The 24,428-nt window shown below is 43.0% G+C and overlaps 1 protein-coding gene across 2 annotated transcripts in view; it reads right to left on the bottom strand.

Annotated features, from left to right (window-relative positions):
- ITPRID2 (ITPR interacting domain containing 2) overlaps window positions 1-24,428 on the bottom strand; it is a 166,071-nt gene that overhangs the window by 20,659 nt on the left and 120,984 nt on the right. For both annotated transcript variants that reach the window (XM_077448124.1, XM_077448125.1), the window contains 5 exons: window positions 17,516-17,585; window positions 15,684-15,775; window positions 9,546-10,745; window positions 706-786; window positions 490-617 (listed from right to left, as the gene is read on the bottom strand). In XM_077448124.1, the coding sequence (XP_077304250.1) occupies window positions 490-617; window positions 706-786; window positions 9,546-10,745; window positions 15,684-15,775; window positions 17,516-17,585 (1,571 nt within the window). The remainder of the gene's footprint in view (window positions 1-489; window positions 618-705; window positions 787-9,545; window positions 10,746-15,683; window positions 15,776-17,515; window positions 17,586-24,428) is intronic.

The raw sequence follows: 24,428 nt of genomic DNA, 5'->3' as shown, positions 1-24,428 counted from the left end.
CAGCAACCCCCCTCAGCACCCCCTAATACTTACCTGAGCCCCATCTCTATTCAGCAATGTCCTTGAGTGTCTTGGCCGTCTTATACTCTCCCTCCTGATTGGCTGAGACACAGCAGCAGGCCATTGGCTCCCGCTGCTGTCAAAGTCATTCAGCCAATGAGAAAAGGGGACGCGGGGCTGGGCCGCAGCTCTGCGTCTGAATGGACACTGGTAGCTGTAACTCAGCTCGGGTGCCCCCATAGCAAGATGCTTGCTGTGTGGGGCAATCAACAGGAGGGAGGGGCCAGGAGCATCAAAAAGGGACCGGAGAAGAGGGGGATCAAGGCTGCTCTGTGCAAATCCACTGCACTTGTTATTTTTATAAAAAAATAGAAAAAGACTTTACAATCACTTTAAATACTTTATGTAAGAGAAGTTACTTATGCCAGTTGTATCTCCGATCATTTTCTTCCCTTTTTTGGGTAAAGTTTTTAACAAAGATAAGCTCACCTTTCATCTTCTGACAAATGCTGATAAACCATAGTCTGCTGCCGTAACATATTCAACTCCAAGTCCATCATTTGTGCTCGGAAGAGATTTAAATTTCTTCTCATTATCTGAAGTTCCTGGAAAGTATTCTAAAAGAACAAAAAACAGATAGAAAAAGTGTCTAACTAACATTGAGAGATAGACAACCACTTCCCACACATCTTGTACAGAACTTACTTCATAAAGAGACAACATGGACGACCTTGGAGCGTTGTACATGCCAGAAGAAGCCATGTCATTTCCTCGCATTACTGGATGCTAAAAAAGATAGATATTCATATATATTAGAACTTGTTTATGGGGTTGCTTAGTCTAGGTTTAAAAAAAAATAAAAAATAAATGCATATTTCTAAAGACATTGCAAACATAAGTCATAACCAAGGGCAAGCCTTGAGGTACAACTAGAGGCAGGTTTCCCCTGTTGCTGCGTCTTGGCCCTTTAAGAGGTTTTAAACGCATGGAGTCTGAGGTGAGCATTCCTATCACGTGACCGCTGTGATTGCACAGCAATCACATGATTGGAAACTTCCTAAATCGCAAGTATGCATCTGGAGCATTCCAGTACCCACCAGTCTCTGTGGTCGGCATGCAGGGCAGGGCGCATGATCTCAGCACAGAAAAAGGATTTACATAGGACCGTATATATGCAGCCTCTCAGCACCAAAACCCACCCGCCGAGAGGCCGCATATATGCGTACAGCCAGCGGAAACACCAGGCGCTGGGGTGCATTTCTGAGTGCATTTCCAACGCATGGCAACCAAAAAAATAATGCAATAAACACTAGTGCATTGCGTTGCATTTGACCAGCATTTGGGGGAAAAAAAAAAAAGAAAAAATAAAGAAAAAAAAAAAGTATGGTATGCACTACTTTTTTCAGTGCAGTGAAACATGTTCTAAAGCACACAACAAATAAATGCACTGCAAGGTAAATCAAGCAAAAACAACAACCAAAAAAACACAACACATTACAAAAAATGCAACACACTGCAATAAGCATGCGTCATTGGATGCATTTTGATGTAAATAAGCCCTAAATGAGCTTCAAACCAAGCCCACAATGACCTCTGTAGCTGCAGACCTTGTGGAGCAATTTATCTTTAAAATATCACAAGAAAAGAACTGAAATCATTAAGCCCCCATTCACAGTACTGTAGCAGGCCATCAAGTGTCATGCAAATGTATATTATTTCACATGTAGGGTAGCCCGTTGGTTGCCCTACCCACGAAAAACGTGGCATAGAAGCTCATGCACCTTTTTAAGCCTCAATGGTTTTTCTATGCAAGCAAAACTGACCTTTCCTGATGCATCTGGGGTGGCACCACATGTGCAATGTGTTTGTGCGTTTTTTCAATCAGCACAATATTTTGTATTTTCAGATGCTATACTAGAGTAAGCTATTCTCTCAGCAGCTCAACCCAGTCTGCTTCCCCCCTTGCAGATTTCCTGTTCTGTGTTTACTTTTGAAGGCTGCCAAAAGGGGAGGTAGGGACAGGGCGAGATCAGCTGCTGGAAAAAGGACTTGAACACCTGAAGAATATGCTGTGAGGATTAATCACTCAACAGTGTCTGTAGCTACAGAGGCAATTGATTTATGGTTATTTAAAGTCCATTTACTTCTCGTTAATATGTGAAAATGAAATAATGCATAACCTGGCCACACACTTACATTTTATGTATAAGGACAATGTCAAATCTGTGTCCTGACACAATGCCTGTTTGTAAATAAAAACAGAATAGCTTCCTTAACTTACCCTTAACTGAGCAAAATCCTTGCAGCATTAAAACAGAAGTTTGGGTTTAAATAAAATATAAAGATTCGTACACACCTAGATGGCTGCAGCACTGATCCCAGCTGCAGCTGTCTCCCACTGCCTCCAAGACCAAGAACCAAGCAAAAACCGCTGATCACTAAGCTCTCAGTCTTCGGCCTACAGAGAGCTGGTGACGGTCGACCACAGGCTCTCTGCTCTGTTCCTCCAGCACTCACTGGAGTGTTGGGTGAGAAACTGAGTCAGCTGCCAGTTTAGGCAACTGGGTGGATCCTGACCGTATAGTTGGGATCTTTCCCCAGTCTGGACTGGCTGCGTGACAGAAGCCCACTGTTGACTGAAAATGGGTCACAGGAGTGCAAAATAAACTGCACTCTTGTGATCCCCAGGAGAAGTACAGATAAAATAGCTTTGTTTATACTTCTCCTTTAATCTAAATAGGGACAACTATGCCCATCACACAGGTGTGGAGGAGCGCGATCTGATTTACTAAAGCCGTGCAAGAGTGCAAAATCTGGTAAAAATCAATCGGCTTCCAGTTTTTTTTTGGTCAAAGCTCAATTGAACAAGTTGAAATTAGTAACTGATGGGCTACCATGGACAGCTGCATTAGATTTTGCAATCCCCAATTTTAGTAAATCAGCTCCTATGAGTGAAAATGGTCACCTGAACTTTGACCTGGTAATGTGCTTTCAGAAAGACATGTACGTGGTAATAGTTTGTAATGTTAGTACTTCCCATCATAGTCTCTTCAGTCTACCTAAATATACATGTTTTCATTCCAACTATGGCATGCCTGTGTGTGGTCTCAGAGACCATAAAATTGGCAGTGGAGTGTGTAATCTGTATGGCTGTTGGAAGGAAGGGATACTACAAATGAGAGAGCTAAACATTCTCATAACAACTCAACAGACGAAAAAACAAAGAGAAAGATTTCCATCAATTGTGGGTTCCATCATAGTGGAATAAAATGCACTTTAATTAAGCCTTGTATGATTTGTAATCTCTTAATGTTACTATACCTAAACTTTTAAAAACTGGAAGAACCAGTTTGAAATAGAGAGAAAATATTATTTTGTTTCCATGCTAATTAACACACATCATCATGCAGTGCGGCTCACTTGTCCTAGGCATCTGTCACTTCCGCTTTACAACTCTAAACAAAAATAAATACGTTTGCCATGTGCTTTTAGAATTAATTTGATCAGCTATTTTAAAATTACAAAGCTTTCAAATTTTTTGCCTTCATAGAGATGATTCAATTTAACATGATTGAACTACAATGCAGTTGACTAATGTAAGTGCAAATAAAAAAAGGAGTCAAACTTGTCTGATTTTCTAAGCAAGCTATCAAACAATGCGATACCTTCTTATTGAGGTGAAAGCCAAACCTAATGCAGAGTGACTGAATATTATGAAAGCATGTCCAATAAAACTATAATTAAACTTTTGCAAAAAAATCACATACAATACTCAACTGTTACAATACATGTGCTGGAGACCTGATCTATATGTAGCGACCTCTACTTTTAGGTAGGTGCTTAGAGTTTTTTTTTTTGAGAGTATAGGATTTGGGGACAAGTACATTTAGCCAGGGTCCTACTCTACTAGGCCTGGTTGTTTATTTGGGGATGGGAGTGTCAGAGTAGAAGGGGGTGTGGCCACCTACACTTGGGCTCAGGGATACCCCCTCTGCTTGACAGTGGATTCTGCTGGAAGGAGGATGGGCTGAGACCCGAGTGTCAGGAAACCCATGTGAGAGTATTGACCAATGGTTATTTCTATGGTCAATGGGGTGTCTCGTAAAAAGGGGGGGGTCACATGCTGCGGGGGAAGCGCAAGAGGAGTTGGAGGGCCGGAGGCCCAGGAGTTCAGAGATCACGGAACCTCCGGGAGGAGGCTGAAGGCCCAGGAGTGCAGAGATCCCAGAGTTGGAGGCGAGTCCAGGGAGGCCAATGTCTGGCCCCTGAAGGAGTAGTCAAGACCGGGCGTCCCATGCGGGGATGTACCGGGTAACATGGAGGAGGAAGTAGGAACGAAGCGGAAGGAGGAAACTGGGAATGGACTTTCTGCGAGTAGAACAAGGACTTTTGATTGGGAGAGAGCAAAGGGAGTGCAACCCAGTAGAACTACTCAGTAACTTCATACTGTGCATCCAAGGACCACAGTATCAACACTATCCTCAGTCCTGGAAAGTTTGACAACACAAGTCATGGAAATAGACAGTGTGGCCTGTGACTTCAGGGTCACCATTCACAGCATTATTCAGAGTGATGCTTATCTGTCCATATTGGAAGTGTAACCAGAGAGAGAATTGGAACCAGGAAAGGATCGCTTTAAGGGACTTAACTAAAAAAAGCTGCGGCTACAGCTTAGTACCCTTTTTGACCTAAAACTGGGGTCAGATGGGGCATCTCAAATACCCTATTGAATAGCCCACTGATTCATAACCAGAATAAAGCATTATAAAATCCAGAGTCTAGACTGTTTGGTGTTATGTAATTGCATGGGGGATCGGAAGGGGAGCCATCTGACAAAAGGTAATGAACTCAGCAGCCCCCACAGGTGTACCGCTACATATATGAATATGGATCTAGTAATTAAAGTTAGGCAAGTCATACATGGTTCAAAATGATTCGAACAGTGTATCTGCAGGCTGAATGCACAAGTTGATCGATCGACTTGGGTACAACCAGCATGTAGGGTTTCACCTGCGATTATTGCTAGCAGCTGCAATAGCCGCTAGCAATAACCACAGTCTTCTCTCAGCGGGGACGGCTTTCCCCACCCCCCCTAGGAGAAGACAATGGCCCGGCCGGAGGGATTTCCACATCAACGCCGTCTGTTTTGATCAGGGAATCAAGTGAATTTCAGAGATTTTTCCAGAGGCTGGCATTATCACTGGCATGATAATATGGCTTTTGTTATGAGAACTCTGTTTATTGTGATAAAGGGGGTTACATTAAGGAAGTTCTATTTAAGCATCAGGTAGGATTTGTTAGCAGGGCTGGCCCAACACATTGTGCTGCCTGGGTCGAGGATTGAAATGCTGCCCCCCCCCCCCGCCAAAAAAAAAATTGCGCCCACCAAAAGGCCCCTACATGCCTCTCCAGAGAACGTTTGGCAGGTCTGCCGGACCCACTAATTGGCTCCTGCTGTGTCCAATCACAGTGGGAGAGGGCCGCCGGCAGCCACGGGCATGTTCTTGAGCCTGTGAACAAAATCACATACCTGTACATGATTTCACGTAGGAGGCACGCACTGCCCCAGAATATCTGCGTGGGGTGGACTTTAAGAAACATAGAAAAGTGATGGCACAAAAAGACTGAGTAGTCCATCAAGTCTGCCCATTTCTTTTTAGTTTTTCTCAACCTCGTTGTCGGACTATAGATTTATATATTTTTTTGTAATGTTTTTATTGTGAAAATAAAAGTTCACAAAATTAAAGAGTGTGACATAGGAAGGGGGAAGTCCTCCCCTCAATGAGAATGGGTGTACAGTTATAACTTGAAGAGGAAGTAAACCCTGATGAGTTTACTTCCTTTCATTCCCTGCAAAGGTAAAGCATAATGGACTACTATGCATTGCAATATCTCCTAAACACATGGCTTACCTGTAGGTCAAAGTTGGTTGTAAGGGTTTACAACCACTTTGACAGTTACATTCATTGTCAAAAGTCTATGAGGGAGCATTTAGAGCCACTGTCATTGAGGACACTGCTCCTCAGAGGCGAGGCGGTATCCGGAGTTGGGGGGAGAAAAGAGGAAAGACAGGAGGAGGAAAGTAGGGGAAGGAGCTTGAGTATATGTAATAGCATAGCTTTTTATGAACCTAAAACGAGTGTATTAGGAACGGCAGCTCCATTTGGTCTAGTAGCTGTATGATAGCAACACTTATGTGGAGAGCCATTTATCTGCACTCAGGTGTATCATGTTTAGTAGATGTCAGAATGGGAGTGGGATGTTTCTGGTGTCAGACAGCCAAGGGAGCAAAAATGTGGTGAATTTGCGCATTGTTAAATGTGTTTTGGCAAAGAGAAATGCCATGTGGCAATGGTTGTTCATAGATGAGATAACAGTAGAGAGAAGTGGGGAAATGGGATTTTTCCAGGAGTGCGCTACTTATAGATTTATGTTTATCCCAAGCATGTTTGAAGCTGTTTATTGTTGACTGGAATAAACTACCAACAGAGGTAGTGAGAAAATCATCAACCACCCTTTTAGTGAAATACTTTCTAAGCTTAAGGGGTTAAAGCATGTTATACAGCACAATGCTTGTGCAATTTAGCCCCCTGTATCACCTAAAATGCCTGACTGATGCTGCCTGGTTCTGCCCTCCCCTCTGTAAACTGACCACGGTTCATCACGGCTGCTAAGCCCTGACACCGTGGGCAGTTTACGTACCTCCATCATCTGCCGTCTCTCCTTGCTCTCTCTCTCTCCTCTCCTTCCTGCCTGCCTGCCTGCCTGTCAGCTGTGTCATGGTTGATCGCTTCCCTCCAGCTGAAAAAAATACTGGGGGAAAGGGGGGGCTGGCCTGGTCAAAGCACAGGTTCTAGAACTATAAGTTTCAGAACTATAACCTAACAATCAGGGCCGGCCCTACAATGGGTCCCAGTGGGTGCAAAGGACCTAGACGGCACTTTAATAGGGGTAACAACATGAGCGGAGTGCCCAAGGACCCAAGGCTCCCTCTAGCGTGCAGTGTCACGCTTGCATGATGCTGTAGTGCTGGGGAGCAGAGCGGGCCAGGGCTGGGGAGTGGAGTGGAGTGGGGAGGGTCAGGGGGTGTAGCAGCTGTCCTGGAACAGTACAGGCAGGCTACAGGCTTCAATAGCAGGAGCACCAGCCGGCCACTGCACCGCTGCTGAGCCATTCATTCCTGTCAGGAGGAGGATCACAGTCAGCAGGAATCCGAGTAGTAAGTACACATCTTACAGTAGTAAGTTGTCAATGAGAGCCTCTCATTAAGAGGGACTTGCCCTGATTAAAGTATGGCATTATGGGGAGTGGGGAGATTTTTCCTGAGATTGCCCAGTGTTATAAGAAGCTGGTAAGTGATTAAAGTGGTTGTAAAGCCACTTTTCTTCCTACAATCCCATGTTATATTACAGTATGTACCCCAGTGTATTTTATTTATAAAAACAATGCAGCTTCATACCCAATTTCAGAGCGCCGCTTGGTGCTCATGTAACCACCCGCAACTCTCCACCCAGCTGATGTCAGCCGGGTATTCTCTATGCCCACTGTAGCTGTCGGATCAGTGGCGGGTGGTCACATGACGCCAAGTGGTGCTCTGAAATTAAGTATTAAGTGGCATTTGTTTTTATAAACATGCATTGGGGCATAAACTATAATATAACACTAGGGATTGTAGGAAGAAAAGTGGCTTTACAAGCACTTGAATCACTTACCAGCTTCTTATAATACTGGGCCAGCTCAGAGGAAAAATCTTGCCACTGCCCACTCCCCATAATGCTACGCTTTAATCAGGGCAAGTCCCTCTTAATGAGAGGCTCTCATTGACAACATACTACTGTAAGATGTGTACTTACTACTCGGATTCCTGCTGACTGTGATCCTCCTCATGAAAAGAACAAATGGCTACTCAGCAGCGGTGCAGTGGCCGATGGGTGCTCCTGCTATTGAAGCCTGCGGGCTGCCTGTACTGTTCCCGGACAGCGGCTCCAACCCCCACCCCACTCCACAGCCCCGGCCCACTCCACTCCACTCCAAACCCTAACAGTACAACATCATGCAAGTGTGACATTGCACGCTAGAGGGAGCCTTGGGTCCTTGGCAGTCTGCCCGTGTTGTTGCCCCTCTTAAAGTGCCACATGGGTCCTATGAAGAACTTCTAGAACCTGTGCATTGTCCAAGCCAGGCCCCCTTTCCCCCAGGCAGAACACGTAAATTTTTTCTTCACTCCCTGCTGCTCTGAATTAGGAGAAGCCACCTAGTATAATCTAGGAGACACTCATGTTGGATCGTAGACTGGGCTACAAACTATAGCAGTCAAGAGTTGGTTTACATTTTCACTCCTGGCAATGTAGTAGAAGTGATTAGAGTCTGCCGATCACTTATACTTGTAAGTAAAACCTCCTGCTTAGTTGTCCCTCCTGGATGCCTGGAACCTCCATGGTTGCTCTGAAGATGGGACAGTGGCGGGAGAGCAGCTGATTAATCTTGTAAAGTACATGTTTAAAAGCACTCAGCTATGAGCACTTCTGGGTTTAGAGCAGTCAAACCCTGGGGTTATCAGACTCCTTGTAAAATTTCCATCCATGTGTGATATCGGTGATAGATGATAAAAAACGTGAAGAGTCTTCAAATAAATGTGCATCCAGCTCCGCACCCAAGTAGCCTGCTCACCAGCTATCCATGACTGCTAAAAAGCAGTCTCACCCAGCACAGGGAAATTGGTCTCCCCAAGACCATTAAAGATGTTTGGAACTGCTGCTAAACAGATGTCTCTCAGAAAACAAAAGAAAGTGCTTCCATAGTGCAGTAAATTAAGATTGTGATTTAATGAAAAAAGCTACTTACAAAAGGTAAAAGACATAAAAGCGGTACAGTCGCCTGTCTCATCAGGAGAAGGAAGTGAACGGAAGCTCGAGGAGACGCCGTGGACCTACTGATGAGGTATTCGGCTGTACCGCTTTTATATGTCTTTTACCTTGCAAGTGAAACTTTTTTAATGGCTCCAGCTGCTATCGATCTGCCCTGTGAGGAGTGACAGAACCAGAAGAGCCACTGCTCTCATGCACAGAGCTGGATCGTGATGGTGCTCAGATAAGTATAAAAGAATATGTCAACCCCCCACCCTTTCTTTTTACATAAAGCAGGGAATAGTTACAATCCGGTCATGTTTTTTTTTTTTTTTTTTTTACGGATTCCCATTGGGGAGGTTTCTTTTCACCTCCTACCCTGTAGAAACAAGAGGCGGCAAGTAGAATATCCATTGTTACCTGTCACAGGACAAGTGTCCCCAGTGAAAGATTTTCGCTATATTTCTGTTCTAGTGATACTAGAGAATTTTGGAATTTGAGGCCTCCTTGTGGAAGTGTGAACCTCTTTAGCGGGGACACAGGTGGCAATAAAAACTTAATAGGTGTCCAAACATCTTACCACTGAAACCAAAACTAGAAACTTTTAATACATTTTCAGGAATTAGATTTTTATTTGCCGTCTTTATCTGAGACCTATCCTGTTTTACAGATTAAGTATTATCACCAACTCTCAATTACCTGTGAAAGATTTTGCAGCGAACTCCTGATGTCATGTAGGACCCGGCGTAGCTGCATTTCAGTAGTGGAAGGTGGTGAATTTAAAGGCAAAGAACACGCTGAACAGGATCTGTGAAGTGATCCATAGGCAAACCTCTGATTAAATGGACAGGAAAATTGGGACATTGCTGAACCACACGATGCACCAGAAAAGTTAGGAACGTTGTGTGTGCTCCACGCTCTCGAATGTTCACATAGCGGTCGTTCATGCCAGTCAGATTGCAGGGAGTGGAGCGAACAGGAAGAATGAGACCTGTGTGATGGGACATGTATTGTGCAGGACTGTGATCTGTTAAGTTGATCTTCTGACACTTGCCCCTGGTTTCTTCTCTGGGTCTCCTTGGTATCCAATACCGGGGACCTGTATGCCATAGATTTAGGGGATGTTTCTACTTCTTCTATTTGTTCCAAGGATTCATCTTCCTCTGGGGTATACTTGTAAGAAAACGATGGAGGGCTACACACAGTTGCCTTGCCAGAATTTAAGACTATATTTACTTTGGATACAACTTTCACAGGACTTAAAATTGCAGAAGGCAAAGACTGAGTCCTCCTCAATGGGTATCCTGAGCTTGATAACTTGTTCTTCCACCTCAGCAGATCCTTTGAAGAGACTCTGCTACGCCCAGGTCTTGTCCCCACTGTCTCAGAAGAACCAAACAGTTTATTTTGAGCCCTCTGTAGCGCAGTATTAACACGATCCACAGAACTTGAATCAGTTCTATTAAATCCAAGATAGCAGTCATGGTCAGAGAAACTGTCCAAGGCTTTCGATATATGGTGAGTGGTGTAAGAAATAGCTTCATAATCACTGTGTGTTTCCAACTCGCTTTCTGCTGTACAGCCCTGCTGTAATTCATAAACATCCTCACTTATGTCCTGAGCATTATCCACAGCAGAGCTGAGGTCCCTGCTGGTCGTGCACACCTCGTTTTCACTGCATTCTGGTGTATTGGCCTGTAGGAGTTGCTTGCTTATTTCGTTCTCATCAAAAAATGATTTTCGGTCAACAGGAGTTAGGAATTCATCATCTTCTAAGTCAATGGATTCCCTTTGATCAATCGCAAGTGGGGTCCTTAGGTCCTCTCCGACAGAAGTTACTGTTGTTTCACTATCACAGCTGTCAGCACTACTCCCCATTGCTTGCAAAGAGTCTTGAACCTGTTAAACCAAAATATAAGATTGAAGATAGAATATCCAATACACAAGCACATTCATTTATATAGTAAACTATTCAATGAATTGGCAAAAAAACAATACTCTTTGACCTCAAAGGGCTGGTCTTTGATCATCTAATTTGGTCATCAATTAAAGCGGAAGTAACCCCCGATGAGTTTACTTCCTCTTTCATTGCCTGCAAAGGTAAAGCATAATGGACTACTATGCATCGCATAGTAGTCCATTATGTGTCACTTACCTGACACAGGAGCCAGCGATGTCACCGATATCCCCTGTAGTCTGGCACATCCATCTTCTCGGTGGGTCTCGCTGCTCCGCCGCCGTCATTCTGAGAAGCCGCGATGACGTCACTCCCGCGCATATGCACGGGAGCCGCCACACGTGGCATATTCGCCGTTGACGGTGCGGCGCTCAGTGCGCCATAGACAGCGATGCCTGTCTTTCGGCAAATATCTCTTGATATTCCTTGGACCTACAGGTAAGCCTTAATCTAGGCTTACCTGTAGGTCAAAGTGTGTTGTATGATGATTAGAATATTTTATAGCTGGGTTTACATGTTTCACTGCTTAATGTGAAAGAACTGTGCAATAGGTAATGTTTATATAAATACTTATTTTTATTTTTTTTCCTTCTTTAAATGGACACCCAGAAAGATAAATTAAGTACAATATTTGTACTTGCTGTATCTAAATGGGAGAATTTACCTGAAGTGTGGCCTTGTTATTCAAGAATTTAATGGCACAAAATAATTATAAAAACATTCTTACAGTGTTAATTTCACTGACTAAATTAACACTATTTAGTCAACTACAATACAACAATTCAGATGACAAAAATACAACTAAATCTAACATGGCATTTTAGTCAAAAGACTGACTAAAACTAAATCAAAGTTTGATGTCAAAATGAGTGGATATTTAACCTCCTCCTGCCTGCCATATAGACAAATGACCGAGGGATCCCCTCTCATTCTGGGACAAGGTCACGCGTGGGGGGTGGGTTGCCATGTGGCACCCATAACCCCGATTTCAGTAAAGAGCTGATGATGCAGCTCTTTACCCATGTGATCGGCTGTGTCCAATCACAGCCGATCGGCTGTGTAAACACAGAAGTGCTGTTTATCGGCTCTCCTCACCTCACAAGGGAGACCTGGATGGATAATTAGGGCGCTGATCATTAATGGCCCGATTATCTGTACAGACCCAACAGTGCCCACACATTAGTATCACTGACAGGCACAAATTGGCATCACCGATTGTGCCTGTCGGTGATGCCAGTCAGTTCTGCCTTTCAGCACCCATAAGTGCTGTCTTTTCTGTGCCCATCAGTGCAGCCTATCAGTGCCCATCAGCCCAGCTTAATCAGTGCACATCAGCGAAGGAGAAAAATTACTTAGTTACAACATTTCCTGAGAGAAACTAAGGGAAAAAAAAAAGTTTTTCTACATTTTTGGTCTTTTTTTTTCTTCTTAGCAAAAAATAAAAAACCCAGTGGTGATTAAATACCACCAAAGAAAGCTCTATTTGTGTGAAAAAAATTATGAATATTTAAATTTGGATATCGTGTTGCACGACCGCGCAATTGCCGAAGTGTGACAGCGCTGAAAGCTAAAAATTGGCCCGGGCAGGAAGTGGGTATAAGTGGCCTGTATTTAGGCGGTTAATGTTGGTAATACATTCAGGTATTATATGCCATGGCATTAAAGACAATAGAGTTCACAGTTTTTTTTTTTATATTTTTAAGTTGTACTTCTGTTTGGCAAAAAAGCAATATTTTCATTTGTCTACGAAACGTGGTTTTATTTCTAAAGAGGTTATACATTGCAGCTAAATCTGTGTCTGTAGTGCATGTTCAAACCTTAACTTCTTTCGGACCGCCCACTTACTGGGGCAGGGTGGGCCGGCGTGCCGTCAGTGACCCACTCTCACTGTGATTGGACACAGCGGCTCTGCCGTGACCTGCTGATTGTTTGCTGGAGAGGCAGGATGGGAGTCTGCCTATGTGAACAAGGCAGACCGCTGTCCTGTCTGCTAAACAGGAACGCAGATGTCTCTATTTCTCTAGTTTAACAATTCCCCCACCCCCCAGTTAGAAATGACTCCCCTAGCAGCACACTTAACCCTTTGATTGCTGAGGTTAGCACCTTCCCTGCCAGTATCATTTATACAGTGATCATGCAATTTTTTTTTTAGCACTGATCACTGTATTAGTGTCACTGGTCCCCAAAAAGTGTCACTTAGTTTCCAATTTGTCCACTGCAATGCTGCAGTCCCACTAAAAAAACGCTGATCTTGACCATTGCTAGTAAAAAAAAAAATCATAATAAAAATGCCATATAAATATCCCATTAGAGCTGCCACGACGAGTCGACGTAATCGATTACGTTGACGTGCGTGCAGGGCATCGATGCGTCACAGTGCTTAGTATCTACCGCTGTCCTCCGTGCTGCCATCCCCCTCTCTTCTCCCCCTCCGTGCCGCCGTCCCCCTCTCTTCTCCCCCTATGTGACGCCGTCCCTAGGGGTGCAATGCATCGTCACCGTCACCCCGCTCGGATCGGCACATGCAGCGATCCGCGGAGCGCTGCGCGGTCTCGGCCTTAGGAGAGGTTGCGGCCTCGGCCTAGCTCCGAAGCGGCGGCCATCTTTCTACACCCAGGCGTTTACAATGTGATCGCGCCGACGGCGCGATCACTTGTAAACAAACCGGCGTCATGACATGACGCCTGTTTCTCTCTCCCCTCTCTGTACTGATCTGTGCAGTGGAGGGGAGAGGTCGGATGGAAGCAGCGACCCATACTCTGCCAGACCCATACTCTGCCAGACCCATACTCTGCCAGACCCATACTCTGCCAGACCCATACTCTGCCAGACCCATACTCTGCCAGACCCATACTCTGCCAGACCCATACTCTGCCAGACCAAGCCAATATTACAGTGGGGGAGATGTATATTACAGTGGGAACTATATGGTGGTGGAATTTTCACAGTTTTTTGCAAATTCAATTACTATTTGCTGATCCGAAAAATTATCCGATCCGTGACTCTAATCCGAGGAACGTTCTGATCCGTGAGTTTTTTGATCCGTTGCACCCCTACTGCCTAGCCATGCTCTGCCGTACCGTGCCCAGCCACGCTCTGCCGTACCGTGCCCAGCCACGCTCTGCCGTACCGTGCCCAGCCACACTCTGCCGTACCGTGCCCAGCCACGCTCTGCCGTACATATATATTTTTTTATCTTAACTTTACAAAAAATAAGTACATAAAAAAAGGTAAGAATATAAGTACATACTTGTATATAATATATATATGTATGTACTAGTTATATTCTTTTATCTTACTTTTTTTTTTTAATGTTTTCTCCCATAGTTTGTAGATGCGATCACTTTTGTGCAAACCAATCAATATATATTTTTTTTTACCAAAATATGTAGAATACATATTGGCCTAAATTGATGAAGAAGTTAGATTTTTTTATTTTTTTGGATGTGTTAGATTTTATTGGATGTGTTTTATAGCGGAAAAGTAAAAAAATATTGTTGTTTTTTTTTTTTTAAATTATTGGTCTTTTTGTTGTTAGCGTAAAAAAATAGAAACCAGAAAGGTGATCAAATACCACCACAAAAAATGTATATTTGTGGGAAAAAAAAGGTCATACATTTTGTCTGGGTACAGCATTGCACAACCACGCAATTGTTAAAGCAACGCAGTGCCGTATTGCAAAAAATGGCCTCGTCATGAAGGGGGTGAAACCTTCTGGGTCTGACGTGGTTAATACCATAAACAACATGTAATTAGATTCTTACTCCAGGAGTATATAATGAGTTTAAAACAATTCAGATGACTAAAATACCACAAAAACTAAAGAAATGGCATTTTAGTCAAAAGGGTAGGACTTAAACTAGATTGAAATTTGGCGTCAAAATGAACACCGCTAACAGAGCCCTACACAAAAGGGTTGGAGCTTCATACAAAGATATGAATTACTTGGTACCACCTTACTATACTTAAAACTAAAATAAAAACAATTCTAAAATGCATTACTTAACATTTCCCACTCACCTCCTACAACATACAGCAATTGCAAAACTACACTAAGGCCGCGTACACACGCGCGGACTGTTCGCCCAACTTTGTCCGTCCAACAGTTTCGGCAAACAGTCCGCTCAAACTTAGCATGGACGGACATGGCCACACACGACGGACGAACAGTTTGCTGAAACCGTGCGCGATGACGTTTCGGCACGCACGACGGATCGAAAATTTCGACGTCCAATACACTGCAATGCAACCTTCCGACGTGGAAATCCTTTCTGAGCATGCGCGAGACTTAGTTGGCCGAACAAGCCTACACACGAGCGAACAGTCCGCTGAAACCTTGTTTCAGCGGACAGTTTTTCGGAATTTCCGTAAGACCTTGTTCGTCCAACTGTCCGTTGAAACTGTCCGCTGAAGCCCCACACACGAGCGGACTGTCCGCCCAAACACTGTTCAGCGGACAAGGTTGGGCGAACAGTCCGCCCGTGTGTACGCGGCCTTACAATAAAAAAACCCAGTCTCCCAATTCAGGCTGCTTGCTAAAGCCACTAATATATTTCTGTAATGGTAACCTGGGTAGAACTAAATTAAGTAAAACTGGTAAATGAAGTAGGTTTTTTTTGCAGAAAGTAATTAGTGCTGTTCAACAACTAGCACATACTGCTGGTATATAACCTGTTCATGCCCTTCTTTTCCAGAAAAGGATACCTGGATCTACCTTATTGTGCTGTAAGGATCAGAATGCATTAGGTTACAAAGAATAATTTCTTTCAGATACTCTCTGGCTCTCTAAAGCTAATGCAAACTCCATTGAGTATTTCAAACTACACCTAAAAATAATTTACTGTCAACTTTTTCTGTTTACAGCTGTACCAACTTCTTACCGGAAGAGAATTTGTTAGGAGGCAGTCACCCGATGTGTCCTCAGCAAAGCCGCTGCTATCAGAATGCTGACTTGCAGTTCTTAGCAGATTATCTGTAAAGATATAAAGGATTCACCTTAGGACATCTGAAAAGCTTTATGTTCAGGGTAAAAACAATTATTATCATTTCCGTGGTCTCTAAAGTAGTCAAAAAAACAAAACACACACCACTGGGTAGGTGGAGGGAACCTAGTAGACCTGTACGATTAATTGTAAAAGAATCGTGATCTCGATTCACCTATATATGTATAATTTTTTCTTGTTGAGTTTAAATTTGATATAGATTTTTATTTTTTAAATTAACCATTTTTATTTTTTTTACCATTGTGGGTGATGCATGGTGACCGGGAGGACTGAGATTAATTATATATATATGGAGAGTAAAAAATGGAGCCTGCTGCCTGGGCTGTTGTCAGCCCCAGTGACTAACCTGAAGGGGCGCAACATTGCCAAGCAGGTGTCCCAATGTTTTCTAATGCCATGGGTGAGGAGGGGATCAGTACGCTGCACAGTCTCGTAAGTGCCGTTTTTTGAGAATCATGATCTTTATTCTAGGCAAAAGAATCGTAATTCTCATTTTACCCAGAATCGTGCAGCTCTAGAACTGAGTATGTACATTACATTCAACACAACACTCAAATTTCCACATCTTTCTCTTGCAGGAACCAAGGTGTGGATGAGTCTGGAACTCTTCATCCTTGGGCTTCCACTTTAATTGCTGGCCCGAAAACCCAGTATCAAGGGTACTTGCAAAAAGTATTTTCTTCCAATTTATGAACGGACTGATGTATTTTAGTATGGGAAAGCCATTTTATTTAATTAAACCCATTGAAAGAGTCAAAAATGGATGATGCATAACCCTAATGAACAGGATTTTTTTTTTTTATGGAGAGTTTGCTCATCTTGATTCTTTTATGTCTTTCTTTATAATAATAAAAATATATATATTATAGATATATATATATGATAGATAGATAGATAGATAGATAGATAGATAGATAGATAGATAGATAGATAGATGGATATATCCATCTATCGCTTAACCTCAAAACCTTCATATGAACCATTAACTTATGGAGACTCAAAACATTACCTGTCAGCTTCTTGCATCTACTCCACCAGGGATATTTTTCCTACCCTCTCCCCAAACACCCCCAGCCCACAGAGGGGCTTAGTTCTTATATTTGGCTCACAGATGCATCCAAGTTGAATAAGCTGTACTTGTTTGTGCTCAACTTTGTTGAATATTCTATACCAGTGGTAGGCAACCTGGGGCCCTCCATCTGTTGCAGAACTACAAGTTCCATCAAGCCTCTGGGAGTAATTGTAAATGCAAGCCTTACAATGCCTCATGAAAAATGTAGTTCCACAACAGCTGGAGGGCTCCAGGTTGCCTTCGCCTGTTCTACACTATAAGTTTGAGCTGCGATGTTATACTGCTCGTAGATATTATACGATGTGTATTTTCATTATCGCAATCTCTTACCAATGTGATTATATCTCTTAAACTTCAATAAAAATTCTTTAAAAAAATAAATAATTACCTTAACCGGTCAAGTAAGCTATACAAACAGGAAAATAATATGGGGGTGCATAGGTCTAGAGTTACCTTTAAACAGAACAATGCCAAAAGACAGAAAATCCCCCAGTATTGGAGGTATCATATGGTGCCTTAACCTTCCTAACCCCATGTATGATGCATTTATTGCCAAGTTACAAGTGCTCTTTAATATTTGCCAATTAAATATTCACGTGGAACAATACCTCTGGGTAGAAGAAATAAAACTGCTTACCTTTGCTCTTTTCCAAGGACAACTGGCTAATGGGCGGAACTTGGGAATGCTCCTCCTCTGTGCTCTGCAACTAAAGAGTACAACTTTTCAGACAGGCGGAGAGCAAACACATTCAGCAACGTATATTTTGGAACACAAACCCTATTTCAGCTATTTTAAGGTATCACAGAGCATGGCTGCCAAGATAAAAGTATCTGTGCTGTGCAGAAAAAGCCGCTTCCTAGTGAGAAAAGGTTGAATCAAGCCTCAAAACTTTGAACAACCCACATATAGAAGACAAAATATTCATGTCTGCCTTAGATCATTATGATGTGAAAAATAAATAAATAAATGCAACTGAACAATAGCTTCCAAAAGCTCAAAGGAAGTGCCTTGTGACATGTTTCATACAAAAGAAATCCCGCTGTAAAAAGCAGTTACTGAAATTATGAATCACGCACCCGTTTCCTGTATGGCAGAGGTCGCACAATGGTTTGGCAGCTAGAAGAGACCCGGAGGTAAACAAACATTACAGGCAATAAAAAGCTTTCACTGCCCTGTATGGTGTCTAAATAATGCACAGCAAAAAAATACTGATCTGGAGAAACCAACTGGAAAAAAAAAATGTAAAAGAACCTAAAACTGCATGACAGTGCTACATAGCATTAACATACTGATGGTTGGTGACTGTTGATTGTGAGTTTCAAGATAGGAGTTGACCAATACGTCTACGTCTGGTGTCTAAAGTCAACCATGGGAACTTAGTAATGGAAAGTTTTCTGCACTAAAAGATAACTTATGTTTGGATATATAGGAATGCAAATATAAGAGATAAAACAACCATGCCATATATCATAACCAAATATACCATTCATTACAGGAAAGTCAAATAAGGAAATAAACCTGTTTAACCTCAACAAAGACTGACCTAATTATGTAAAGTGTACCACTGAACACATGCAAACTAAAAACATATAACACCAATCAAGGCAGACAATCAATATTTCACTAAGCAATTCAAGCAAAAAAAAAAATGTATAGACAGTGACATACGGAAGACAGAGCCCATAAATGTATTGTGTGCAGTATGAAGACAATCAGTGAAAAAGCTTCTTTGCTTTGCACCACAATTTTAGCTACAACTATATACAGAAATTGTATATTAGTAGGATGTTCAGACTCAATCCAATGTTAATATGCATCTTCAAATTGGTAAACTATGCATGTTTATGCCTATTGGGGGAATGAGGAAGCACTACACATCCTACAAAAGACAAATAAAGAGGTAAGTTAGGAAAATACAGCTGGCCGATGAGTTCCTTGTTAAAAGGGTTGTAAACCATCATCTTTTTTAAATTACAAACACGTCATACTTACCTCCACTGTGCAGTTTTGTTTTGCACAGAGTGGCCCCGATCCTCTTCTGGGGTCCCTCATCGAGTGTCCACGCTGGAGAAGGCTTACCTACAGTCGACACCAGTGTGGGCACGCTCCCAAGTACTGCATCTGTGTCCATTCGCACAGAATCACACAGAATGCAGGACTCGGCCCCGCCCCCCAGCATCAGGTCATTGGATTTGATTGATAGCAGTGGGAGCCAATGGCTGTGCTGCTATCAATCTAGCCAGTCGGGACACAAGACACCAGATAGCGCTGGTGTGCTCGTTCCTGGATGGAAGATGACAGCTTTCAGGTAAGTAAAACAGGGGGACTCGAGGGGGCTGCAGCACTACAGAAGGTTTTTCACCTTAATGCATTAAAGCGGAGGTCCACCCTAAAGTGGACCTTCCGCTCATCAGAACCTTCCCCCCCCGGCGCCACAATTGGCACCTTTCAGGGGGGAGGGGGTGCAGATACCTGTACAGTACAGGTATCTGCACCCACTTCCTGGATAGCTCTCTGCGGAAAAGGGCGTAGATTACGCCCCTTTCGGCAAGTGCCCGCCCCTTTCCGCAAGTGCCCCGCTGCCTGCTGGGAAACACACAGATCCCAGAGGCAGCGGGGACCGTCCTTATTGCGCAGCGCGACTCGCGCATGCGCAGTAGGGAACCGGGAAATGAAGCCGAAAGGCTCCATTTCCTGATTCCCATACCCAAGATGGCGGAGGCAGCACCCGAGAGACGATCTAGAGATCGGCTTCGGGTGCCGACATCGCGGGCGCGCTGGACAGGTAAGTGTCACTATTTTAAAAGTCAGCAGCTGCAGTATTTGTAGCTGCTGGCTTTTAAAAAAAAAAAAAAAAAAGCACGGAGTCCCGGCGGACTCCCGCTTTAAGGTGAAAAACCATAAGGGTTTACAACCCCTTAAGGATAGGCTAGGGCATCAGTGTCAAACACATGGCCCACTAGGCCATTTCAAGTGGCCCTCATATCTCTCCAGCAGCTGTGGAACCCCCCTCATCTCCAGCCCCACCTTATCCCAGCAGTTGACAGCAGGATAGAATGTTCCAGATTCTGCATATCTCCATGCAGCCACAGAGAGGCCCGTCTCTTTCCACCAACCCCCCCCCATCCATAATGTCTCGGCAGTTTACAGCAGAGAGGACAGAACTCCTACAGATGGCACCACCTCATCTCTACCTCTTCTGGTCTCAGGATTCAGCAGACTCCAGTCCTCCCTGGTCCTTCTCCAGACTCTGCACCTCCTGTTTTCCAGCTCCACCCCCAGCAGCAGAAAAGGGTAAGGGGGTGCACTGTGATATAAGGGAGAGTGGGGGACTCTTGACATCTGATGTGAGGAGGAGTGGGCGGCTCTGGACATCTAGCCTTACAGATACAATATAGAAACAGGGTCTCTTTAAAGTACAACTAGCGTCTAAACAAGAAACAAATTGAGTTACTCTGTGATGCACAACCTCAAAAGTAAACAAAGAACTTCCTTTACCTTTCCCGGACGGAGACAAATTCCTCCTTCATTATACACCCCGCCGCGCCCCCCCAGACACTGCAGCTGCAGTGGGGCGAGTTCAGAAACAGAATCAATGCTGTCAATTCAGAAAGTAATGAGGAGGGCTAAGTGTGGCCAGATACTGATTGACATGCTACAGATTTATGAATCATCTATGAAAAACTCCCTGCAGCATTTTTATCCCACTGTAGTGCAAGCAGGCACAGCCTTCATTAGAGTGGCAACTCTGCTTTGAATTCAGGAGCAGTGCAGCATCATTCCCACATCACAAGAAATAGGCATTATGTGGACTTCACTGGCAGGAACAGGTATTTGTGGGACTTTGCAGGGGGACCAAGAGAAAACTACGTTAGAATACCCTTATAAGCAGTCTTTGCATGCAAATATGATTTTCTGTAAAGATGAACACCTTAAGTGCCGGTTCACACAGGAGCGAGGCGACTTAGCTGCCTGACAAGTCACACTCTGTTCTGTACTATGGAACCATTCTAATAGGAGCGACTCAAGTCGCTCCGACTTAGAAAAAGGTTCCTGTACTATTTTTGGGGCGGCTTCAGGCGACTTGCATTGACTTCTATACAGAAGTCGTTTTGCAAGTCGTTGCTGATCGTGTCTGAGTCGCACTGCAAGTCGTGTCGCCCCTGTGGGAACCGGCACTAAGTCCTGCAGCAAAGGAAGGCCATAGTTCCAATTTAAGCCCCCCCCCCCCCCCAAAAAAATAAAAATAAAAAAAACACCATACACACCTACCATTCCCTAAGATATACTTAGATAGAAAGGTACTAATTAGTGGCAACCTTTTTCATTTTACATAAGCCAAATGAGGAACAAGATAATCTATGCACACAACAGTACATCCAGGCTACAGTCCATTACACAAAGTTAACAGATGTGTTAACTGGCACCAAAAAAGTCAGTTTTCACACCAGAATGCAGCGAGGGAAAAGCATTTAAGTACGCATTTCCCACACCGCATACAAAAACGCTTTTGTAATCTGCTGCGGGTGCCAATAGAATTTTAACTGTACCCCAAATGCATATCAAAAATGCAGTGCAATTTCAAGCACCAGACTGCACAGTACCAGGCAATTTGGTGCGGGACATTTTTCAGAAATAGTGTATGCACTCATTTTTTGTGCCATGCAGTGCGATTCATCTCACTGCAGAGCGCACAAGAATGCGGACCATGATGCTGGGGTGAATAATCATTTCAAATCAAAAGTTTCAAATATTTCAAGCTCAGGCAATTTTTCTGAAACTGGTTTGTTTTACAGTTGTGTGTAGACTATATACATGGACTGATTGCACCACGTAGCCACAAGATAGCAGCATTTACCGGATAATACAGCCTTCTCTTTACAGTCAGTTTTCCTGCAAAGTCCATTTCCTCTAAAACCGGCAGATGGGAAAATTCCCAAATGATAAACACATTTTTAACTAGGATTCTATTCTAGTGTATTGAAGAAAGAGAGCGCAAGGAGGAGAGTGCTGGGTATACTTCATGTATCCCAAAGTCTTGATCTGATGCATTAAGCAAACCTTCACCTTCTTTGGTCACTTTCCATATTTTTCCTCCTCCCCTCCAACCGGTTACACAATCCAGTATTAACTTTACAAATACCCTTTTCTAGGACACAGCCGCGCACTTCCAGCTGTCTTGCCTAGGAAAGAATGAAGTCAGCCGGCTGTCTGCACTCTCCTCGGATAGCACATGACCATGATGCTTTGGGGCATTTTACAATGCACGCGCCACAGTGCATCATTAGAGGGCCATTTGTCTCTTTCTGGCTCTTGCAAATGGTCCCCTAACAACACAAAGCAGTGCATCTGTGTCATCGGGGGGTGGCTGCAAGAACAAAGAAGAGACAAACAGTCCCGATGACATGCAAGAAGCTGGTCACACTGGACCAGGTGAGCAGCAGTAAAGAAGGTGGGGGGTGGGAAGGGGGTGTGCGAGTATAATGAAGGACAATCCAGTGAAAAATTTAAAGTGATTCTAGAGATATATTTTTAAAATAACAAACATGTTATGATTAACTGTTCAGTGCAACGGTTTTGCACAGAGCAGCCCAGATTCTACTCTTCTAGGGTCCCCTGCCGGGGCTCCTCCCCCCTTCTGAATGCCCTCATAGCAAGCTGCTTCCTATGGGGGCATTTGTGTGGGCTCTTCCATTGACACACAGAACACAGTTCAACCCCACCTCCCACTCTCACCTCACAGGCAGCAGAGGGAGCCAATGACTCCCGCTGCTGCCTCAATGTCCAGTGAGGAGAAAGAGTGGAGAGAGACACTGCTCAGGAATAGTGCTGGATCGAGAATCACTTTAAGAGGGCTTCTTGAAGGGGAAAAAAAAAAAATTGAGAACGGTAGTTCCTGTTTAACTACTTTGAGAATCACAACAGGCATTCTAATACTTGTTACTTAGTACGAAGGTTGAAAATATTAGAACTGCTGGCCCTCTAAGACCCCATACACCAGGGATATGCAATTAGCGGACCTCCAGCTGTTGCAAAACTACAAGTCCCATCATGCTCTGCCTCTGGGTGTCATGCTTGTGGCTGTCAGAGTCTTGCTATGTCTCATGGGACTTGTAGTTCTGCAACAGCTGGAGGTCCGCTAATTGCATATCCCTGCTATACACACTATTAGATTTCCTACAGATTTTTGTCTTCAGATTTACCAAAACCACGTAGTGCAAAGGCCTGCCTGATTGCATACAAATTGAAACTCTTAAGGTCTGACCTCATATTATATGGTTTTGGTAAATCTGAAGACAAAAATCTGCAGAAAATCTAATGGTGTGTATGGGGCTTTAGGCCACATTCACACCTATGCAACAAGTCACTTTTTAGCACTTGTTACGTGACACTAAATGTGCCAAAAGTAGCTTGTGAACCTTTTGGTACTGAGCCAAGAGAGTTTTGTCATGCAACAAAACGTGGGACTACTAATCATGTTTGAGGCGTGATGCCAGTTTTGCTGCATTTTCAGTGCATCTATGCATTTCAGGAACGCTTTGGTGTGAATACAGCCTTATAGAATGCCTAGTACATACATATGATAGGAAAATCGGATGAAAAATACTGCTTTCGAATCGATCATATGATAATCTGTTTGTTAGTACACAGTTTGAGAGCCGATCACGACAGTTCGTGCAAAATTAGGGACAAACACACATTTTTTTCTTGTACGATACCAGAATTAACTCATTTGTTAATTTGTTAAAATGAAACATTTGTTTAAATCAGTACAGTATTTGTCCATAAAAAAATTTGTAAGGCCAAGACCATGCATGCTCAGAAACGAAAGAATACATTACACCACTTCCAAAGTTGTATTCTATTGTACAAGAATTTTCATAAGTTTAGTAACCTCTTCATTTCCGATATGAGACTAGCATGTAAAAACAACAGCTGAATTGTATTTTTCGTTGTAAAGGCCCAAACAATAGCCTAGACTAAACAATCCGAGACCAAAATGAAACATTTGTAACAAAAGGCATAACTAAACTGCAAAATTGGCACACACATGTAATAATCCATCCAGGTATCACTTCTAGCATGTATATATATATACATACATATATATACGTATATACATACATATATATATATACACACATATACATACACACACATATATATATATATATATATATATATATATATATATATATATATATATATATATATATATACATACACATATATATACATATACATATACACATCTACATATATACACATATACATATATACATAATATATATATATATATATATATATATATATATATATATATATATATATATATATATATATATATATATATATATACACACACACACACACACACACACATATTATATATACATACACACACATACACACACCTATATACACACTATATATCAAAATGTACATATTTAAGCACGTCAGACTCTTTGACCATATGTCAAAGTATGTGCTGCTCAACCTACTGCAGAATGTCACGCCTTCCACATAACACTGTACAGTCCTCTAGCCT

The sequence above is a fragment of the Lithobates pipiens genome, unplaced genomic scaffold (assembly GCF_037356315.1).
Source record: "Lithobates pipiens isolate NorthernLeopardFrog02 unplaced genomic scaffold, aLitPip1_a1.2 Scaffold_22, whole genome shotgun sequence".
Taxonomy (NCBI): Eukaryota; Metazoa; Chordata; class Amphibia; order Anura; family Ranidae; genus Lithobates; species Lithobates pipiens.
This window is presented reverse-complemented; position numbering and strand designations above follow the sequence as displayed.